Raw genomic sequence first — 18,122 nt, 5'->3', positions numbered from 1 at the left:
TCAGATTTAGGATACCACAAGCCATAATCACAAGTTCCCTTAATGTATCTAATGATGCGTTTAACAGCCGTAAGATGGGATTCTTTTGGGTGAGATTGAAATCTTGAACATACACCCACACTTTGAACAATATCCGGTCTAGAGGAGGTAAGGTACATGAGTGAACCTATCATTCCTCTATACCTTGTTTCATCCACATCTTGACCATCATCATCCTTTTCAAGTTTTGTGTTGGGATGCATTGGTGTACTCATTGCTTTGGAATTTTCTAGGCCAAACTTTTTGATAAGTTCTTTTGCATACTTTCCTTGGTAAATAAAAGTACCACTAGGAGTTTGTTTAATTTGGAGGCCAAGAAAGAAGGTAAGCTCTCCCATTAAACTCATTTCAAACTCACTAGTCATGAGTTTTCCAAACTCTTCACACAAGGAAATGTTGGCCGATCCAAATACAATGTCATCAACATAAACTTGAACAAGAAGTATGTCATCATTAGATGCTTTAATAAATAAAGTAGTGTCGGTGGTACCCCTTTGAAATTGATTTTCCAGCAAGAAGGCACTAAGCCTTTCATACCAAGCTCTTGGAGCTTGTCTAAGACCATAAAGAGCCTTAGTTAATTTGAAAACATGATTTGGAAACTCTTTTTGTTCAAAACCGGGGGGTTGTGCCACATACACTTCTCTATCAATAAAGCCATTAAGGAAAGCACACTTAACATCCATTTGAAACATTTGAAACCTTTATGGGCGGCATAGGCAAGAAGCAATCTAATTGCTTCCATTCTAGCTACCGGAGCAAAAGATTCATCAAAATCTATACCCTCTTCTTGATCGTAACCTTGGGCCACTAATCTAGCCTTGTTACGAACAACTTGTCCATCCTCACCAAGTTTATTTTTAAATACCCACTTAGTACCAGTAACTTTCTTACCATCCGGATGAGGTACTAGTGTCCAAACCTCATTCTTGTCGAATTGAGCCAGCTCCTCTTGCATAGCCTTGACCCATGATGGATCTTCAAGAGCTTGTTTGACATTGTTGGGCTCCATTTGTGACAAGAGAGCAAAGTTGCTTGGTTCGGTTTGCCTTTTGGTAGAGGATCTTGTTGTTACACCATGAGAGGGATCACCAATGATGAAGTCATGAGGATAACCTCTCATAGACTTCCATTCTCTAGGTTTTCGGCCAGGTGTTGAACTTTGATGAACTTCTGATGGTCTCACTGTTTCAGTTTCTCGTGTCTGCTCAGGAGATAAATTGGAAGTTTCTCCTACAATCTGACGAGACAAAACCGGGCTGACAGATTCTTCAATTTGAACAGATTTGGGATTTTCTTTACTTGTTCCAGCCTCTTCACAATCTGAATCAATATCCTTCACAATACAACTTTCCCAACAGCCACAATTTTTCCTTTTGCATCATCACCGAAAGTGACAAGTCCTCCATCATAGTCATCAAGCTTTATGAAGAAGGTTGCCTTTCCGGTCATATGCCTAGAGCATCCGCTGTCCATATACCACACATTTTCTTTCCTTTGGGATGCTAGGCACACCTACAAAACAATGCTTAAAACCTTAGGTATCCAAATCTTTTTGGATCCTTTTACGTTAAACCATCTTCTATGTCCTAAGCCATTGTAATCAAAAACAATTTTATAAACCTTGTTACCAACCATTCTTTCACCGAAAAAGCATTGAATGGGAAAGTGTCCATTCCGATTGCATAGTCTACAAAATCTTGGAGTTGCCTTTTTGTTAAAGTAGGTGGGATCTTGAAATCTTATGTCATTAGAAGATGAAGCAATATTTTCAAAATGTGAATTTTCAGATTTATGAAACCCCAACCCAGCCTTATCATAAAGAGGTTTTTGACTAGCCAAGATGTGATTTAAACTTTCAGAACTTTGTGTAAATTTGGCTAAGTCTTCCTCAAGTCTTTTAACCTTTTTAAGCAACTCTTCATTTTGTTTAAAACAGTCCACATATGCAAGAACACAATGGTTACTTTCACAGCTCCTAACTTGGGCTCTTAACTGCTTATTTTCTTCAACAAGATCACAAGCAGTTTCGGCCTCTCTCACTTTTTCTTTTAGAAAACTGTTTTCGGCCTTAAGAATGGTAATTTGCTGTTCAAGTTCTTGATTTTCCAGCAGAAAACATCTTATTTTTTCAGAAAGGTGGTCTATCATAAGATGGAGATCTTCAGTGTTAGGGTTATGAAAGACTACCTGATCTATGTGGTCTGCCATGAGACATGTTTGTAACTTGGTCTCGGTTTCTTCATCATCATCATCAGAATCATTCTCCAAGTCTTCCCATGTGGCCATCAGTCCTTTCTTCTTTCCTCTTTTTGGCTTTTCCTCCTTCTTCAGCTTGGGACAATCAGATTTGAAATGCCCCATTTCCTTGCAATTGTAGCAAGTTACCTTGCTGAGGTCTTTCTTCACTTTCCTTGTGCTGCTGCCTTTGCCTCTGAGCTTAGCCATTTTCCTGAATTTTTTTGCAAATAAAACAAACTCATTTTCAGAAGAGTTATCACTGGATTCATCATCCAGGGGGTTAGTCACAGAAGAAAATGCAATTCCTTTCTTTTTTGTATCTTTTTTCAAATAGGTATTTTCAAAAGCAAGAAGATTTCCTCTCAAATCATCAAGTGTTATGGAGTCTAGGCTACTACTCTCAGAAATAATTAAAGCTTTAGTCTCCCACTCTTTTGTGAGACATCTCAACACTCTTCTCACTAGCACAGAATCAGAATGTGTAATTCCCAGAGCATCTAAGCCAACAATGATAGCATTGAAACGTTCAAAGAGTTCATCAATGGACTCTCCTTCCTTCATTGCAAACGTTTCATATTCTCTGTTTAGCATATCTGCCCGAGTCTTCTTGACAATGGTGGTTCCTTCATGGGTGATTTGCAATTTGTCCCAGATTTCCTTTGCCGTTGTGCATCTTGATACCCGTCGGTACTCCTCAAAGCTGATAGCACAATTGAGCAGATTTATTGCCTTGGCATTTAACTCCACCTTCTTCCTATCTTCCTCGGTCCATCTTGCTTCTGGTTTGATAGAAACAACTCCTTCTGCACTTGTGGTAGTTGGAAATTTAGGCCCTTCGAGGATAATCTTCCAAAGTCTGTAATCCACTGCTTGTACGAATATCTTCATCCTCTCCTTCCAATAGGTATAGTTTTTCCCATTGAAAAGAGGGGGTCTGTTGCTTGATTGTCCTTCAGTTAGATTATAAGACACCACATTTGCGCCACTGTTTTCTGCCATGAGGATCTTTACTCCAAGCTGCAAAGCTTGATCTCTTTGAGACCAAGCTCTGATACCAATTGATGGTTTCAGTGGCTAAGAGAAGGGGGGGGTTGAATCTTAGCCCCTTTTTCGCTTGCTAACACTTGCTGGATTCAGAGGAGACTTTTCTGTTTTTAGCTCGTCCCTAGCCACGAGACATTTTCATTTTGTCTCGTCACTTGGCACGAGACATTTTCGGTTTTTGCTCCTGTGCAATAGAAAACAGAAATGGAGTAGGAGAGGAAGAAAATTACACCAAGATATATCCTGGTTCGGCTGCTAAGTGCAGTGCAGCCTACATCCAGTCTCCATCACAACAATGATGGAATTTCACTATAATCAAACAGATTACAACTTGTAAAGTGCTAACCCAACTTACAAGGGGATTCCCACAGAATCATGAAACACAACACAGATGTACAAAGGAACTCTAAGACATCTATGGCTTTTTCTTTTAATTTTGCACTCTCTGCCTTTTTCCGCTCTATGGCTTTTTCATTACAAACCTCACTGTTTGCCTTTTACCATGAGACTCAAGACATGACAAAATTAAACAGAAAAATACAAAACTGAATACATTGAAGGAGAAGAGAAAACTGTTAGCTCAGGTAGCTCTGAGAACTCTGTGCCTTGCACTCTCAATTTTTCTCCTTGCTTCAAACAGTGGCTGTCCACCCTTAATATAGAAGAGGGGAGCCTCCACTTATTGAAGCCAAAACTGAACCAACTTCTTCTTCCTTCAACAAAACCGGTTCGGCCACATAGAGAGAGAAGAGATAACCATGCATTAACCAACATGCAATTACCTCTAGTCCTTTCTTGATCATCACCCTTCATCAATCCGAGCTCTCCATCCTTGGCTTGCTCTCCAAGATGGAATTCTGGCCCTTGATGCTTCATGATGATGATGACTTCATCTGCTTCAATCTCTGCCTTCAACCATCACTTCGCCACTCTAGCTACTTCCTGTGGTGGTTGAGCAGAATCGAAGACAAGCCATGCTTCAAGAATCTCCTCTAGCTGGCCGAATCTTCTTCTTCCATTTTGAGCATGAAAGACTCAAGATAACCTCACCAAATCTAACCACATTTGGTGAATATCTTAGCCACAGCTCATTTTTATTTTAGTATGTTTTCTTGCCATCATTGTGATGGTCTTTAGGCTTGCTTTCTCTTCATCTCGGTAGCTTACTTTTGCTTCCATGGCTGCCAATATTTTCTGAGTAAAGACCGAAGAGAGAAAGAGTTGTGAGAGAGAAGAAAGAGAAAATATTCAATGGGTTTGAACAATAATCAATGAACAAAGAGAGAGAATGTAAAAGTTAATTCAAGTTTCCCACTTCCCTTTGTTGAGTAGCGTGTAGTGTCATAATAGCCATCAAATCAATCTTCTCTCTTTTTCTTATGTTTCCAATGTATTAATTAAATTTGAAATCCTTCAAAATAATGAAGTGGAATCCGTTGGAAGCATTTAGGCATTTCATTTGCTTCATGGATTCGAATCAACATTGGGCTTGGTAGCAACAATATTTGATCTTGGCCCATTAATAACATTTGCTTTCCTGATAGAATTTGGAGCATGCATAAAGCAAGTGGAAAGCATGTAACCCACTTGGGCTTAGATCAGAAAATTATTTGGGCCCAAGTAACATTAAAACAGCCACATTTATTTTTGTTATTAAAACCAAGGCTGAGTGTAAATTGGGCTTAGCACAATACATTTGTTTCCGGCCCATGATTAAACCTGCAGCAAAATTATAATCATCAATGTATTGAATAAAAATTCAGATTAAATAATTTTGCAATTAATTAATTTTAATAATGTTTAGTCATCACACATATTAATTTAGAGTTTTCCAAACTCATCATCCTTATTTGACATTTTTATTTCCGTAATATCTGTTTTTAATGATTATTATCTTCTGTTTTTGGCTTAGTTTATAAACAGTATGATTAAGCGAAAGAGTTGAAACTAATAAGTGTTGTTTAATTTGAATGATGAAAACATAAAAATATAATATATTGGAGAGACAATTATATACTATAACTACATAATTCACTTCACAACAATCAACACACTTACAAATATAATAAGTACAAATATCACCAAAACTTGCAGATATGTAAAAGAAAAAAAAAATACACTCTCAAGACAAATAAAATATAAAAGCATAAATTATTACATATTTACATTACAACAAAAGATAAACGGAATTTCCAGGCAGAAGTTGTAGCCATTAGGTTGTTCTTGCATGCCGGTTTCTACGGCTCCTCTTTTTCATTCTTTTGCCTTCAAAGATGATCACAAGCCATTGAGGCTTTCCAACTGAGAAAAGACAACATCCCAAGCCAATTCCAAGTACCATTCCACATGCATATCCTATTGCCACTGGTTTCCAACCAAACCCAAATTTGTCTTCAGCCTCAGAAGAAGGTGGATCTTGTTGCAAAGGGACATTGTTGTTGCATTGAATTGACAATGGAAAGCCACATAGCCCCATGTTTCCCACATAGGAATCGTTTGAAAATGATTCAAACTGTTTTCCTCTGGGTATTGGTCCCACCAACTGGTTTTGGGAAAGATTCAAGACTTCAAGAAAGTTTAGATTTGTCAATTCAGTAGGAATATCTCCAATAAGCATATTTGAGGAGAGATCCAATGATTCCAGATTTGTCAAATTTCCCAAAGAGTGGGGAATATGACCAATAAGTCTGTTATGAGAAAGGTTGAGGCCTATGAGTCCATGAAGCTCCCCAAAATCATCTGGAATCTCTCCTTCAAATTTGTTCTCTGACAAATCTATATTTACAAAGGCTGTTGGAATTTTGGCAAAACGGGTATTGGCTCCTTTAATTGTTGCAATTATAGAATTATCATAATCTGGAAGAATGTTCTCCACTCCACTGCCAGCACTAGTGTCAATATAATCTACCAATCTGCTTTGCACTTCATCATCAACAATCTTCATGGCTTGAAAATTTTGTATGAATGCTTTTGGTAATGAGCCACTAAAGTTATTGCATGATATGTCAAAAATAATCAAACTTGGAAATATATTTTCAGATTTCAAATTGGCAATGGGACCATACAACTTGTTGTCTCGTAAGACCAGTATTTCCAACTTTGATAGATTTTGGAGCCAATTGGGAAATGTATCTTCAAATTGATTATTACCGAGATCTAAATCCACAAGATATGTGCAATTGGACAAAGATTTTGGCAATAAACCTTCAAACTGGTTGCCATTGAGATTCAGTGTTTCAAGTTGAAGTTGCTTAAAATTATCTGATAAATTGCCATGAAGTTTGTTCATTTGTATATCCAAATCTACAAGGGATGAGGTATTGGCAAGACACTGTGGAAATGTTCCTGTGAATCTGTTGTGGGACAAGTTGATAACTTTCAAAGAGGTTGCATTACAAAAGAAGGAAGAAATGTCATCATCCATCAAGTTGAAGCTAAGATCAAGGTATTCACATTGATACCATGGGAATTGATGACCTATTGATGTGAACATGTTGTGTGAGAGTTTCAAATGATATAATGAGTGTATATCATGTATCCATTTGGGCACCTTTCCTTCAAGTTTATTACTCGACAAGTCAAGAAGTTTCAATTGTGGAAATTTTCCTGAGAACTTTGACCAACCAATGATATTGTTAGAAAGTAACTGTAGTGCATACAAATTGAAAAAAGTGTAATTAATACTTGTTTCAGACTCTAGCAATAATGACTTGCAACCTGAAAGAGAAAGATACTCCAATTTTTGGAGCTTAGAAAATAGTGGAAAGTTGACAGTATTGCTCCAATTGTCTGAGGACAAACACAACTCAGTAAGGTTCACAAGATCATAAATTGATTCTGAAAAGTTTCCTTGAAACTTATTGTCACACAAGTACAGATATTCCAAAGAATAAGATTTGATTTGACTGTTTATGCCCCCTGTCAATTGGTTATTTGATAAATCCAAAATTGTCAAAGACTTGAGGGATAAAGGCCACCAAGGAATTGTCCCATTTAACAGGTTGTTATTTAGTATTAATTGGGTAAGATTTGAAAAGGCTACTTCATTGGGCAGTGACCCCTCAATTTGATTATCAGAACAATCCAATTGAGAGAGTCGAGTTAAGGTAAACAGTGAAGATGGTAACTTTCCTTGGAAATTATTATAACTAAGAGAGAGAGTTTGCAAGTTGGTTATCCTATCAAACACATTTGGAATTCGACCACTAAGCTTATTCCTTGAAAGATCGAGGTGAGTGAGACGCTGAAGGTTTAAAAGTGATGACGGGATTGAACCGTTGAGTTGATTTTCCATCAAATTCAAGGAAGTGAGGTATGTTAGATTAGAGAATGATGAAGAGATAGGCCCTTGGATACCACAAAATGAAAGATGCAAGATACTAAGAGAAGTGGTACAACTCAACTCGGAAAGATGGACTGACAATTCATTCCCTCTTAGAATGAGGTGTTGAAGATTGGGTAAACAAAGTATGTCATTTGTCAAAGAACCCCTTATTCCAGTATTAGAAAGATGGAGAGTAACCAAAGTGGAAGACAAGTTGGCAATCAAAGACAAAGGATTTGGTGTTGGACCAATTGAAGACATATTTGTGTCATCCAATACAATCTCTCTTAAACATGTTGTGTTTTGCAGCAACCTCTTCTAAGTAGTTTCTTTCCACATCAAACCACGATTAAAAGAGAGATCAAGTGATTGTAATTTGGAAAGGTGTGAGATTTGGGAAGGAATATCACCTTGAAACCCACAATTAGATAAATTCAAGTGTGTGAGACTCACAAGCTTACTAAACTGAGATGAGAATGGAGAATGATTGAAAAAATTGAAAGCAAGATTGAGTGTTTGGAGATGAGTAAGATGAAAAAGAGTGCTATTGGGATGAATATTACCTACAAGTGCACCACAACTGAGATCGAGGCCAATCACGTGGCCAGACACAGAGTGACACGTGACACCCATCCATGAGCAGCAATCTGTCCCATTCTCCCACGTACTCATCTTTGGATAAACATGGGGGCACTCATACTCATACTCATAGTCATAGTGATAATCATAGTCAAAAAGTGAAGGGTTAAAAATGAAATGGGTCTTAAAGTGAAGCAAGGCAGAGCTGTCTTGAGAATGGCATAGATGCGAAGACAAACATGCAAAATGAAACATCATAAACATATACACACACAACACCACTCTAACAACCAACAACATCAAATACCCCATTGATTATTGATTCAAGCTTTTGCTTATTTTATGTATATATGGCTTACTTGAAAATAGTATTGGTATGTCACTCATCAATTAGGATCCATCTATTTATAGATATTTTTTTTAACTGGAATTACAAGCACCTATACCCAGCCATATGCATGATTTCCATATTAAAAGCTACAGCTACCAATAATATTCATACTATCCCAATCTATCAATGTCCAACACTAATTCATAATCTAAGTTTTCTTCTAACTCAGAGACTCAGATATATGATATATGTGATTCTCAAATTACGGTATTATTAATTACGGCTACACAATTATATATTATATTATTCTTCTATAAACCAACAATGGTATTTATATATACTGCAACCATAAAAATATAATGAACTTTATATATATACACACACACACACACTTCCTTTAAGTGGTTATATATCATACTTCCTTTAAAATTAGGCATATGATTCTAAATTTCTAACGGACTTCAAGAAATCTATCCTTTAATAACTCATTAACTCTGATTTTGATAACACTATTTTAATTCTTTATTAGCAGATTTTTAACCCAGTTAAATTATTATATATATGTCTATTTCTACCATTTTCAGTCATTAATACAATAGAAGAAATGCATATATATCATCACAATCAATATACATGTCAAAGACTATTCAAAATGAACATTTAATTCCAGCCCTTCATCAACGTAATCTCAAGTCTTCCCCATTCCCTAGTCATGGATGTAACTAAGATTAGTGGTAATTAACAATAATGCAAGTTCTTAATAAGCTTGGATGAGCACTTGCATTGTGTTATGCTTCAATCATGAAATTAATGGCGTGAGAAAAAAGACGTCCAAGACAAAAGGAGCATTCCATGCAATGAATGAAAAACTAAATATGAAAATAACGTCATGGATGGGTTAGAAAATAATTTCATTTCATTAGCCTTTGAATGAGTCAAATGGTGAGAAACAACTGGAGTAACTAATGAGGGTTCTTATATTACGCCATGGAGTGAGAATACCAATTCTTTAATACAATTTGTTTTGAAAAAATAACATAGGACCATTAGTTATACCTTACTAGAAAAATTATTTTTAGTAGCCTTATTCTGTAATTTTAGCAGCAATAAAAATAACTATTAATATATTTATCGACAATTAAATATTAGTCGTCTTATACTTTATTATTAAAAAAATATAATATATAATTATTATCACATAACAGTAAATATATAATTATTGCAAAAATATAAGTTAAATAAGATATATAATAACTGTTACGGTGGGTAACCAGAGATTGGTGGGCCGGATGACGTTGGTAGGCCCAAACGTGTGAGGGAGGAGACTATCGCGTTTGCCCGAAACTCGGTGTTCCTCCGTCCGACTTGCACGTGCGAAAGGATGGGGGGTGATACCTGCAAAGACACTCCGATGCCTAAGTTAGCAAGGGTGTAAGCAAGTTTAGAATGTATTGGACTTAGTGATACCTGAGGGAAGTCAGGGTATTTATAGTGGTGAACCAATAACCACCGCTGAAGTAGTGCCACCTTTTTAGGCGGATAACCGTTCCCATATCTTAGGGAGGTTAAGATATGGCTCTATGAAGTGGTTAGAGAGTTTCTAGGGGCAGTTACTCATTCGAATGAGTGTTATCTGCCAGCTAACCCTCGTATCCGACTTCTTTGGAGCAGGTCGTGTTTAGTACCGACTTCTGGGACGAAGGCCGGTACTGGAGGAGGGCCAACCCTTTGGGTTGGGCTTCTTTGCTTAGATCTTGGGCCCTATTTATTGGGCCAGGGTATGAACAGTGCCCCTACTCGAGCCCAATTTCTTTTTAAGAGTTGGGTTCGAGTATTCAACTCGGGGTTTTGGCCGATTTGCAGGAGGACCGACGTGATGGTTTAGGAACCGACGTGATCTTTCTTGACCTTTCGGTTCTGACAGTTACGTCTAATCAAGCGTCGTGTCCGTTAGGGGTGTGTGTAGAGATTTAATGGCCTTGGTAACGGTGCATCTTCATTAATGACTGCCCCCATTTTACCATTATGCCCCTAACGTTTTTATAAATACTTTCCCTCTCTTTCGTTGTTTCATTTCTGCAATCTTTCAAATTTCCCTTGCATTTGTTCGTGCTGTATTGTTGCGTTTCGAAGGTTCTTACTTCCTCCTGTCTTGATTTCAGACTCAAAGGTTAGTTTTTCCCTTCTGTGACATGTTTTCTATTTGCGTGCCTTTATCTTGTAGGTAGATTTGGTTTGTAGGCTTTAGTTCCGTGCCCCTTCCCTTAGAGACCGTGTGTTGATTTTCTTTTCTTTTGTAGGTTTCTTGTCACCCCCTTTTTTAAGAAAAGAAAATGGCTTCCGTAGATGCTCTCTCCCAGTGGGTAGACGTTACGGTTCTAGGGGAGGAGCCCTCCGTTGACACTGAATTTATCACCCACCTTCGTACTCACTATAGAATTTGTACTTCTGAAGAAGATGAGCCCAAGTACGAGTTGGTAGTCCCGGGTCCAGAAGACCGGGTTTGTTTCGGGAGGGCTGACGAGACGGCCCCTCATTTCTTTTTTATGTATGAGAGTATGGTCACTCGTTTGGGCGTTTTCCTCCCTTTTTCAGAGTTTGAAATGTCTGTATTGCGTCATTGCCGAGTGGCTCCCACCCAGCTTCACCCCAACTCTTGGGGTTTTCTAAAAATTTATCAATTTATCAGCCAGGCTCTAGAGTTTTCGACTTCTCTAAGGATTTTCTTTTACCTTTTCCATATGACCAAACCCTTCAGTGGGCTAAATAATAAGCAACAGTGGGTGTCCTTTCGAGCCATTCAAGGTCGGAGGCTTTTTACCCTTTTTGACGAGTCCTTTCACGACTTCAAGAACTATTTTTTCAAAGTGCAAGCTGTAGAGGGTCACCACCCCTTTTTCCTGGATGAGCATTCCTCTCCCCGATTTCCTTTATATTGGCTGGAGGCCTCCCCCTGCGAGAAATATGGTCTAGATGACCTAAATGAGGTCGAGGTAGCCATTGTGGGGTTCCTCCGAGAAGTGTGGGGGAGGGCCCCATACTTGGATACTAAAAAATTTCTCCAGGGGTCGCCGGCCTTTGTCCAGCCACAATTAGGTAGCTTTTTGCACTTCTTGCTTATTTCCGACTTGCGATTTCTTTTTCCGACTTTATCTGATTTTAGCTATCATTTTGTTTTTGCAGAGATGGCAAAGAAAAATGCTCAAGAGTCTTACCAGAGGGTTCAGGAAGCCAAGGCAAAGTCTCGAGCCAGGTCTGGAGGTGTTAGAATGGTTGTCTCTCCCCCTCCTCCTCCTCGGAACGTCGGGACTTCCTCTCAACCTATTGTAATTTCTTCCTCTGCTTCTTCTCTGCCGCCCCCTCCCGTCCGACCTACTCCTGAACCAGAGCCAAAGAAGCGCAAGACCTTAGAGTCTGGCGCTACTGGTGAGGCGGACGCTCTTGCGTTCGTCCGAAAGAACATCTATCCTCATGCTCGTATGAGTATGGATGATGTCTCTGTTCGGCACTACCTCACTACTGTGGTTGAGGAGAGTCTCAAGACGGCGGGGGTTTGTGGCAAACTCTTGGATATATTTGAGAAGACTCCCATCAGCTCTTTAGGGACGACCTCGAGGGTCGAGGAGCTGGAGGGTAGGCTTCGTATATATCAGGAGCATGAGAAGGAGTTGGAGGGGAAAGTCGCCAAACTGACGGAGGAGAGGGACAGCCTCAGAGAGAAGGGGAAGAAGTTGCAAGCCCAGTGCAACATGGAGATGGATTTGAGGAAAGCAGCGCAAGCCAGCTACAACAGTTTGTTTGCTGATCTTGTGTCTGTAAAGAATGACTTGCTGAACGCTCGGAAGGCCTATACCGAGTTGGAGGACTCTATTGCGGATGGTGCTGACGAGGCTTGGAGGATTTTCAAGGAACAGGTCGGAGTTATTGCTCCTGACTTGGACCTTTCTCCTTTGGACCCTGATAAGATTGTAGTTGATGGTGCCATCGTGGATCCTCCTGTCCCCGTGGTGGAGTCTGAGTCTGATTTAAAGACTCGGGGTCAGAGGATCATAGAGTCCCCTCCTCGTTCCAAGGATGCTCCGAGTTCCTCTACCGCTCCTCCGACTTCCTCTTCGACTCCTGCTTCTGGTGTTCCCCCTGACTCTGCTGGTGGTGATCCTCTTGAGAAGTGATTTTGGCTATTGGGGCCCGGCCTGTGGGCCCCTCTTTTTTAAACTCTTTATTTATTTTGGTAGCGTTTGAACAATTTTTTGGCCTTTTAGGGCCGTAAACAAAACACTTTATGATACCCCTTTTTATAAGGGTTATTGTAAGTTAAAAAATAAGTACCCTTTTTTTGGATAAAGGTTTTGAGTTACCTTACGTGCGCATGCTTTTTCTGTTCGTGGTTCTTTTGACTCCTTGATCTTTTCTAGGAAAAAAAACCTTTTCTTTGGGGCTTGCCTGCTTTTCTGAATTTTCTTAAGGCAGCCTTGCTATTCTTTCATAGTTTTTCCTTATCTCTTTTTGTTATTCCTAGTACTCAATTTTGTTTTATTGAGTTTTTCGTGACTTAGGCTACTTTTGCGATTCATTTTAGCTTTACTCGGCTTCGTTTTCCGACCTATGAGTCGGATTGCTTCCGAGTTTATCATGATCGACTTCTATAGCCTCTTTACGCCGACTTGTACCTCGTCGTTTTATCCTGACGACCATCTAGGTCGGTTCATGGGATTTTCACGTTTTGTCAAGCTTAAATCGGCGCGTTTCGTAGAAGGAAAAAAAAAAAAAAAAGGGAATTTAAAAGAGATATTTAAAATGAAAAAGATCTTTATTAATTGAGGAGGTACCTTATTGCTACTAAGGGCTTTTGATAATTTATTTCCCTTAGCCCCTACTATGATGCCTCGTTAAAAACCCTTCTCCAGAAAAAACCCTTTGATTCTGGGAAAAAATCATGAAGCTGGGAAAAGAGTACATCAGGGAGTAGAGTTCGCTTCTTAGCTGTAGTACCTTTTCATATTACAAGCATGCCATGACCTTGGTAACTCGGTGCCGCCTAAGTCGGTCACCTTATAATAGCCCTTTCCTAAGACCTCCTCGATCTTGTATGGTCCTTTCCAATTAGCAGCGAGCTTTCCCTCCCCAGATTTGTTGACTCCAATGTCGTTTCTGATTAAGACTAAGTCGTCAGGGGTGAAATTCCTTCGAATGACTTTTTTGTTGTATCTTGTAGTCATCCTTTGTTTTAGCGCTGCTTCTCTTATGTGAGCTTCTTCTCGGACTTCAGGGAGCAGGTCGAGCTCTTCTTTGTGCCCCTGTATATTCCTGATCTCGTCGTGGAAAATCACTCTTGGGCTTCGCTCATTGATCTCTATTGGGATCATTGCTTCTACGCCATAGACTAGTCGGAAGGGCGTTTCTCCAGTGGCGGATTGGGGTGTTGTTCTGTAAGCCCATAGTACTTGTTGGAGCTCTTCAGCCCAAGCTCCTTTTGCATCTTGTAATCTTTTCTTCAGTCCTGCCAGTATGACTTTGTTGGCCGCTTCGGCTTGCCCGTTGGCTTGTGGGTGTTCCACCGAGGTGAACTGGTGTTTTATTTTCATACTGGCTACCAGGCTTCTAAAGGTGGAGTCAGTGAACTGGGTCCCATTATCTGTAGTGATGGAGTAAGGTATCCCATACCTTGTGATGATGTTTTTGTAGAGGAACCTTCGACTTCTTTGTGCAGTGATGGTGGCCAGTGGTTCTGCTTCTATCCACTTTGTGAAGTAATCTATTCCCACTATTAGGTATTTAACTTGTCCTGGCGCCTGGGGAAAAGGACCTAACAGATCCATTCCCCATTTTGCAAAGGGCCATGGAGAAGTGATACTAATGAGCTCTTCTGGGGGAGCCACGTGGAAATTTGCATGCATTTGACATGGCTGGCACTTTTTCACAAATTCTGTGGCATCTTTCTGCAAAGTTGACCAGTAGAATCCTGCTCGGATCACTTTCCTGGCCAATGACCTGGCTCCGAGATGATTCCCGCAGATTCCACTGTGTACCTCCTCCAACACCTCGGTGGTTTTTGAGGTCGGCACACACTTTAGCAATGGTGTTGATATCCCCCTTCTATAGAGAACATTTTTCACCAAGGTATAGTGTTGTGCTTCCCTTCGGATTTTTTGGGCTTCTTTTTCCTCCTTAGGGAGGATGTCGAATTTTAGGTATTCGACTAAGGGGTTCATCCATCCGAGGTTCAATCCGACCACTTCAAGGACTTCTAGTGTGTCTTCCATTTTTACCACTGAAGGTTCCTGGAGAGTCTCTTGAATCAGGCTTTTGTTATTTCCTCCTGGCTTGGTGCTTGCTAGCTTGGATAGGGCGTCTGCTCTGCTGTTTAGATCCCGAGTTATGTGCTTCACCTCGGTTTCTGCAAAGCGCCCCAAGAGTTCCGAGGCTTTCTCCAAGTACCTTTTCATAGTTGGGTCTTTTGCCTGGTACTCCCCACTTATTTGAGAGGTCACCACTTGGGAGTCGCTGTATACCATCACTTTCGTAGCACCGACTTCTTCAGCCAGCTTCAATCCTGCGATCAAGGCTTCGTATTCTGCCTGATTATTTGAAGCTGGGAATTCGAACTTGAGGGAAACTTCTATCTGGGTTCCCCTTTCATCTACCAATATTATGCCTGCGCCGCTTCCTGTTTTATTGGAGGATCCATCCACATAGAGTTCCCAAGTAGTCGGTTTGTCCTCTTGATCCCCTGCATATTCGGCAACGAAGTCGGCGAGGCACTGGGCTTTAATCGCCGTCCGAGTTTCATACTTTAAGTCGAACTCGGAGAGCTCTATTGCCCATTGTACCATTCTTCCTGCAATATCCGTTTTTTGGAGGATTTGCTTCATGGGTTGATTCGTGCGGACTCTTATTGTGTGAGCCTGAAAGTAAGGCCGTAGCCTTCGAGAGGCTATTACTAAGGAGTAGGCGAACTTTTCTAATTTGTGGTACCTTAGCTCAGGGCCCTGTAGAACTTTACTGATGAAGTAGATTGGGTGTTGCCTGACCTCCTCTTCTCTTATCAAGGCTGCTGAGACAGCCCTGTCTGCCACGGAGAGGTATAGGATGAGGTCTTTTCCGGGTATAGGTCGGGTCAAGATAGGAGGCTGGCTCAAAAACTTTTTGAACTCCTGGAACGCCTCCTCGCATTCGGGAGTCCACTCAAACTGGTGCCCCTTTCTCAGTAGGGAGAACAGCGGAAGGGATCTTAGTGCTGATCCTGCCAAAAATCTGGAGAGAGCTGCTAGTCGGCCATTCAGCTGTTGGACCTCTCTCAAACAAGTCGGGCTTTTCATCTCTAGGATAGCTCTACACTTGTCGGGATTGGCTTCAATCCCTCTTTGTGTTAGCATGAATCCTAGAAATTTTCCTGCCTCCACTGCGAAGGCGCACTTTGCAGGATTTAGTCTCATCCCGTGCAACCTTATGGTGTCGAAGACTTGTGAGAGGTCAGACAAGAGGTCGACTTCCTTCTTGGTCTTTACCAACATATCGTCGACGTATACTTCCATTAAGTTTCCTAAGTGAGGGGAAAACACCTTGTTCATCAGCCTCTGATATGTGGCCCCTGCATTTTTCAATCCAAATGGCATGACCACGTAGCAAAAGTTAGCTCTGGGCGTGATGAATGATGTTTTTTCCTGGTCTGGTTCGTACATCGGGATTTGGTTATATCCCGAGTAGGCGTCCATAAACGACAAGTATTGATAACCCGAGCTAGAGTCTACTAGGGCATCAATGCTTGGTAGTGGATAAGGGTCCTTGGGACATGCCTTATTTAAGTCGGTGTAGTCGACGCACATTCTCCATTTGCCATTTTGTTTTTTGACTAGCACTACATTGGCTAGCCATGTTGGGTATTTGACTTCTTTGATGAAGCCGGCTTCTAGGAGCGCCTGCACTTGTTCTTCTACTACTAGGGCTCGTTCTGGGCCGAGCTTGCGTCTTCTCTGTTGCACAGGTCGGGACCCTGAGTAGACCGAGAGCTTGTGAGACATGAGCTTGGGGTCTATCCCAGGCATGTCGGAGGCCTTCCAGGCGAAGAGATCGGAGTTATCTTTTAGGAGCTTAGTCAATCCTTGTCTTAAGGTTTCCCTTAGGTTGGCTCCTATGTGAGTATTTTTTCCTTCCTCTTCGCCGACCTGAATCTCCTCGGTTTTTCCCCCGGGCTGGGGTCGCAACTCTTCTTTAATCCTTGCTCCACCGAGCTCTATTGTGTGAACCTCTTTGCCTTTTCCTCTCAGGTTTAGGCTTTCGTTGTAGCATTTTCTTGCTAGCTTCTGATCTCCCTTCACCGTTGCTATCCCTGCTGGGGTCGGGAATTTCATGCAAAGGTGGGGTGTCGATACCACCGCTCCGAGTCGATTAAGGGTAGCTCTGCCGATTAGAGCATTATAGGCCGACCCCACGTCGATGACTATGAAGTCTATACTCAGAGTCTTTGATTTCTCCCCCTTTCCAAAGGTGGTGTGGAGGGGCAAAAATCCTAGTGGTTTTATTGGCGTGTCACCTAGTCCGTACAAGGTGTCGGGGTAGGCTCTCAACTCTTTCTCCTCTAAACCTAGCTTGTCGAAGGCGGGCTTGAATAGGATGTCCGCCGAGCTTCCTTGGTCTACTAGTGTTCTGTGTAGATGGGCATTTGCCAGGATCATGGTGATTACCACTGGGTCGTCGTGCCCAGGGATTATTCCTCGCCCATCTTCCTTTGTGAATGAAATGGTGGGGAGGTCGGAGGACCCCTCTTCAATCTGGTACACTCTCTTGAGGTGTCTCTTACGAGAGGATTTCGTGAGTCCCCCTCCTGCAAACCCTCCTGAGATCATATGGATATGTCTTTCCGGAGTTTGCGGTGGTGGGTCTCTTTTGTCCATATCATCTCGCTTTCTTTTTCCATGACTGTCCGACCTTTCTATGAGATATCTGTCAAGCCGACCTTCTCTGGCCAGCTTTTCTATCACATTTTTAAGGTCGTAACAGTCGTTTGTAGAGTGCCCATATATCTTATGGTACTCACAGTAATCCCCGCGACTTCCCCCTTTTTTATTCTTAATAGGTCTGGGGGGAGGCAGCCTTTCGGTGTTACAAATTTCTCTGTATACATCCACTACAGGGACTTTCAATGGAGTATAAGAGTGATATTTTCTTGGCCTATCAAGGCCGAGCTCTTCCTTCTTCTTCGCTTCCCTCTCCCTCTCTTTCGTTGAGGGAGGGTGCCCGAGTCGCAAACTTGGGTCTCTTAGCCTAGCGTTTTCTTCCATATTGATGTATTTTTCGGCTCTTTCCTGTACATCATTTAAAGAGGCGGGGTGTCTTTTTGATATGGACTGTGAGAAGGGACCTTCTCTAAGACCATTGACTAGCCCCATGATGACTGCTTCGGTGGGTAGGTCTTGAATCTCCAAACATGCTTTGTTGAACCTTTCCATATAGGCCCGTAAGGACTCTCCGACCTCCTGTTTTATTCCCAGGAGACTTGGTGCATGCTTTACTTTATCCTTCTGGATGGAGAACCTCATCAAGAACTTTCTTGAGAGGTCTTCA

At 41.2% G+C, this 18,122-nt stretch overlaps 1 protein-coding gene across 1 annotated transcript; it reads right to left on the bottom strand.

Annotated features, from left to right (window-relative positions):
• Positions 1-5,338: 5,338 nt before the first annotated feature.
• Positions 5,339-8,658, bottom strand: LOC112765740 (receptor-like protein 34). Its single transcript, XM_029294599.2, has one exon. It carries the CDS (start codon positions 7,907-7,909, stop codon positions 5,537-5,539), a length of 2,373 nt encoding a protein of 790 aa, XP_029150432.1. The 5' UTR covers positions 7,910-8,658; the 3' UTR covers positions 5,339-5,536.
• Positions 8,659-18,122: the final 9,464 nt, after the last annotated feature.

Source organism: Arachis hypogaea, chromosome 17 (genome assembly GCF_003086295.3).
Source record: "Arachis hypogaea cultivar Tifrunner chromosome 17, arahy.Tifrunner.gnm2.J5K5, whole genome shotgun sequence".
NCBI classification, from domain to species: Eukaryota; Viridiplantae; Streptophyta; class Magnoliopsida; order Fabales; family Fabaceae; genus Arachis; species Arachis hypogaea.
Note: the sequence above shows the minus strand (reverse complement) of the source record. Positions and strands in the feature narration are given on the sequence as shown.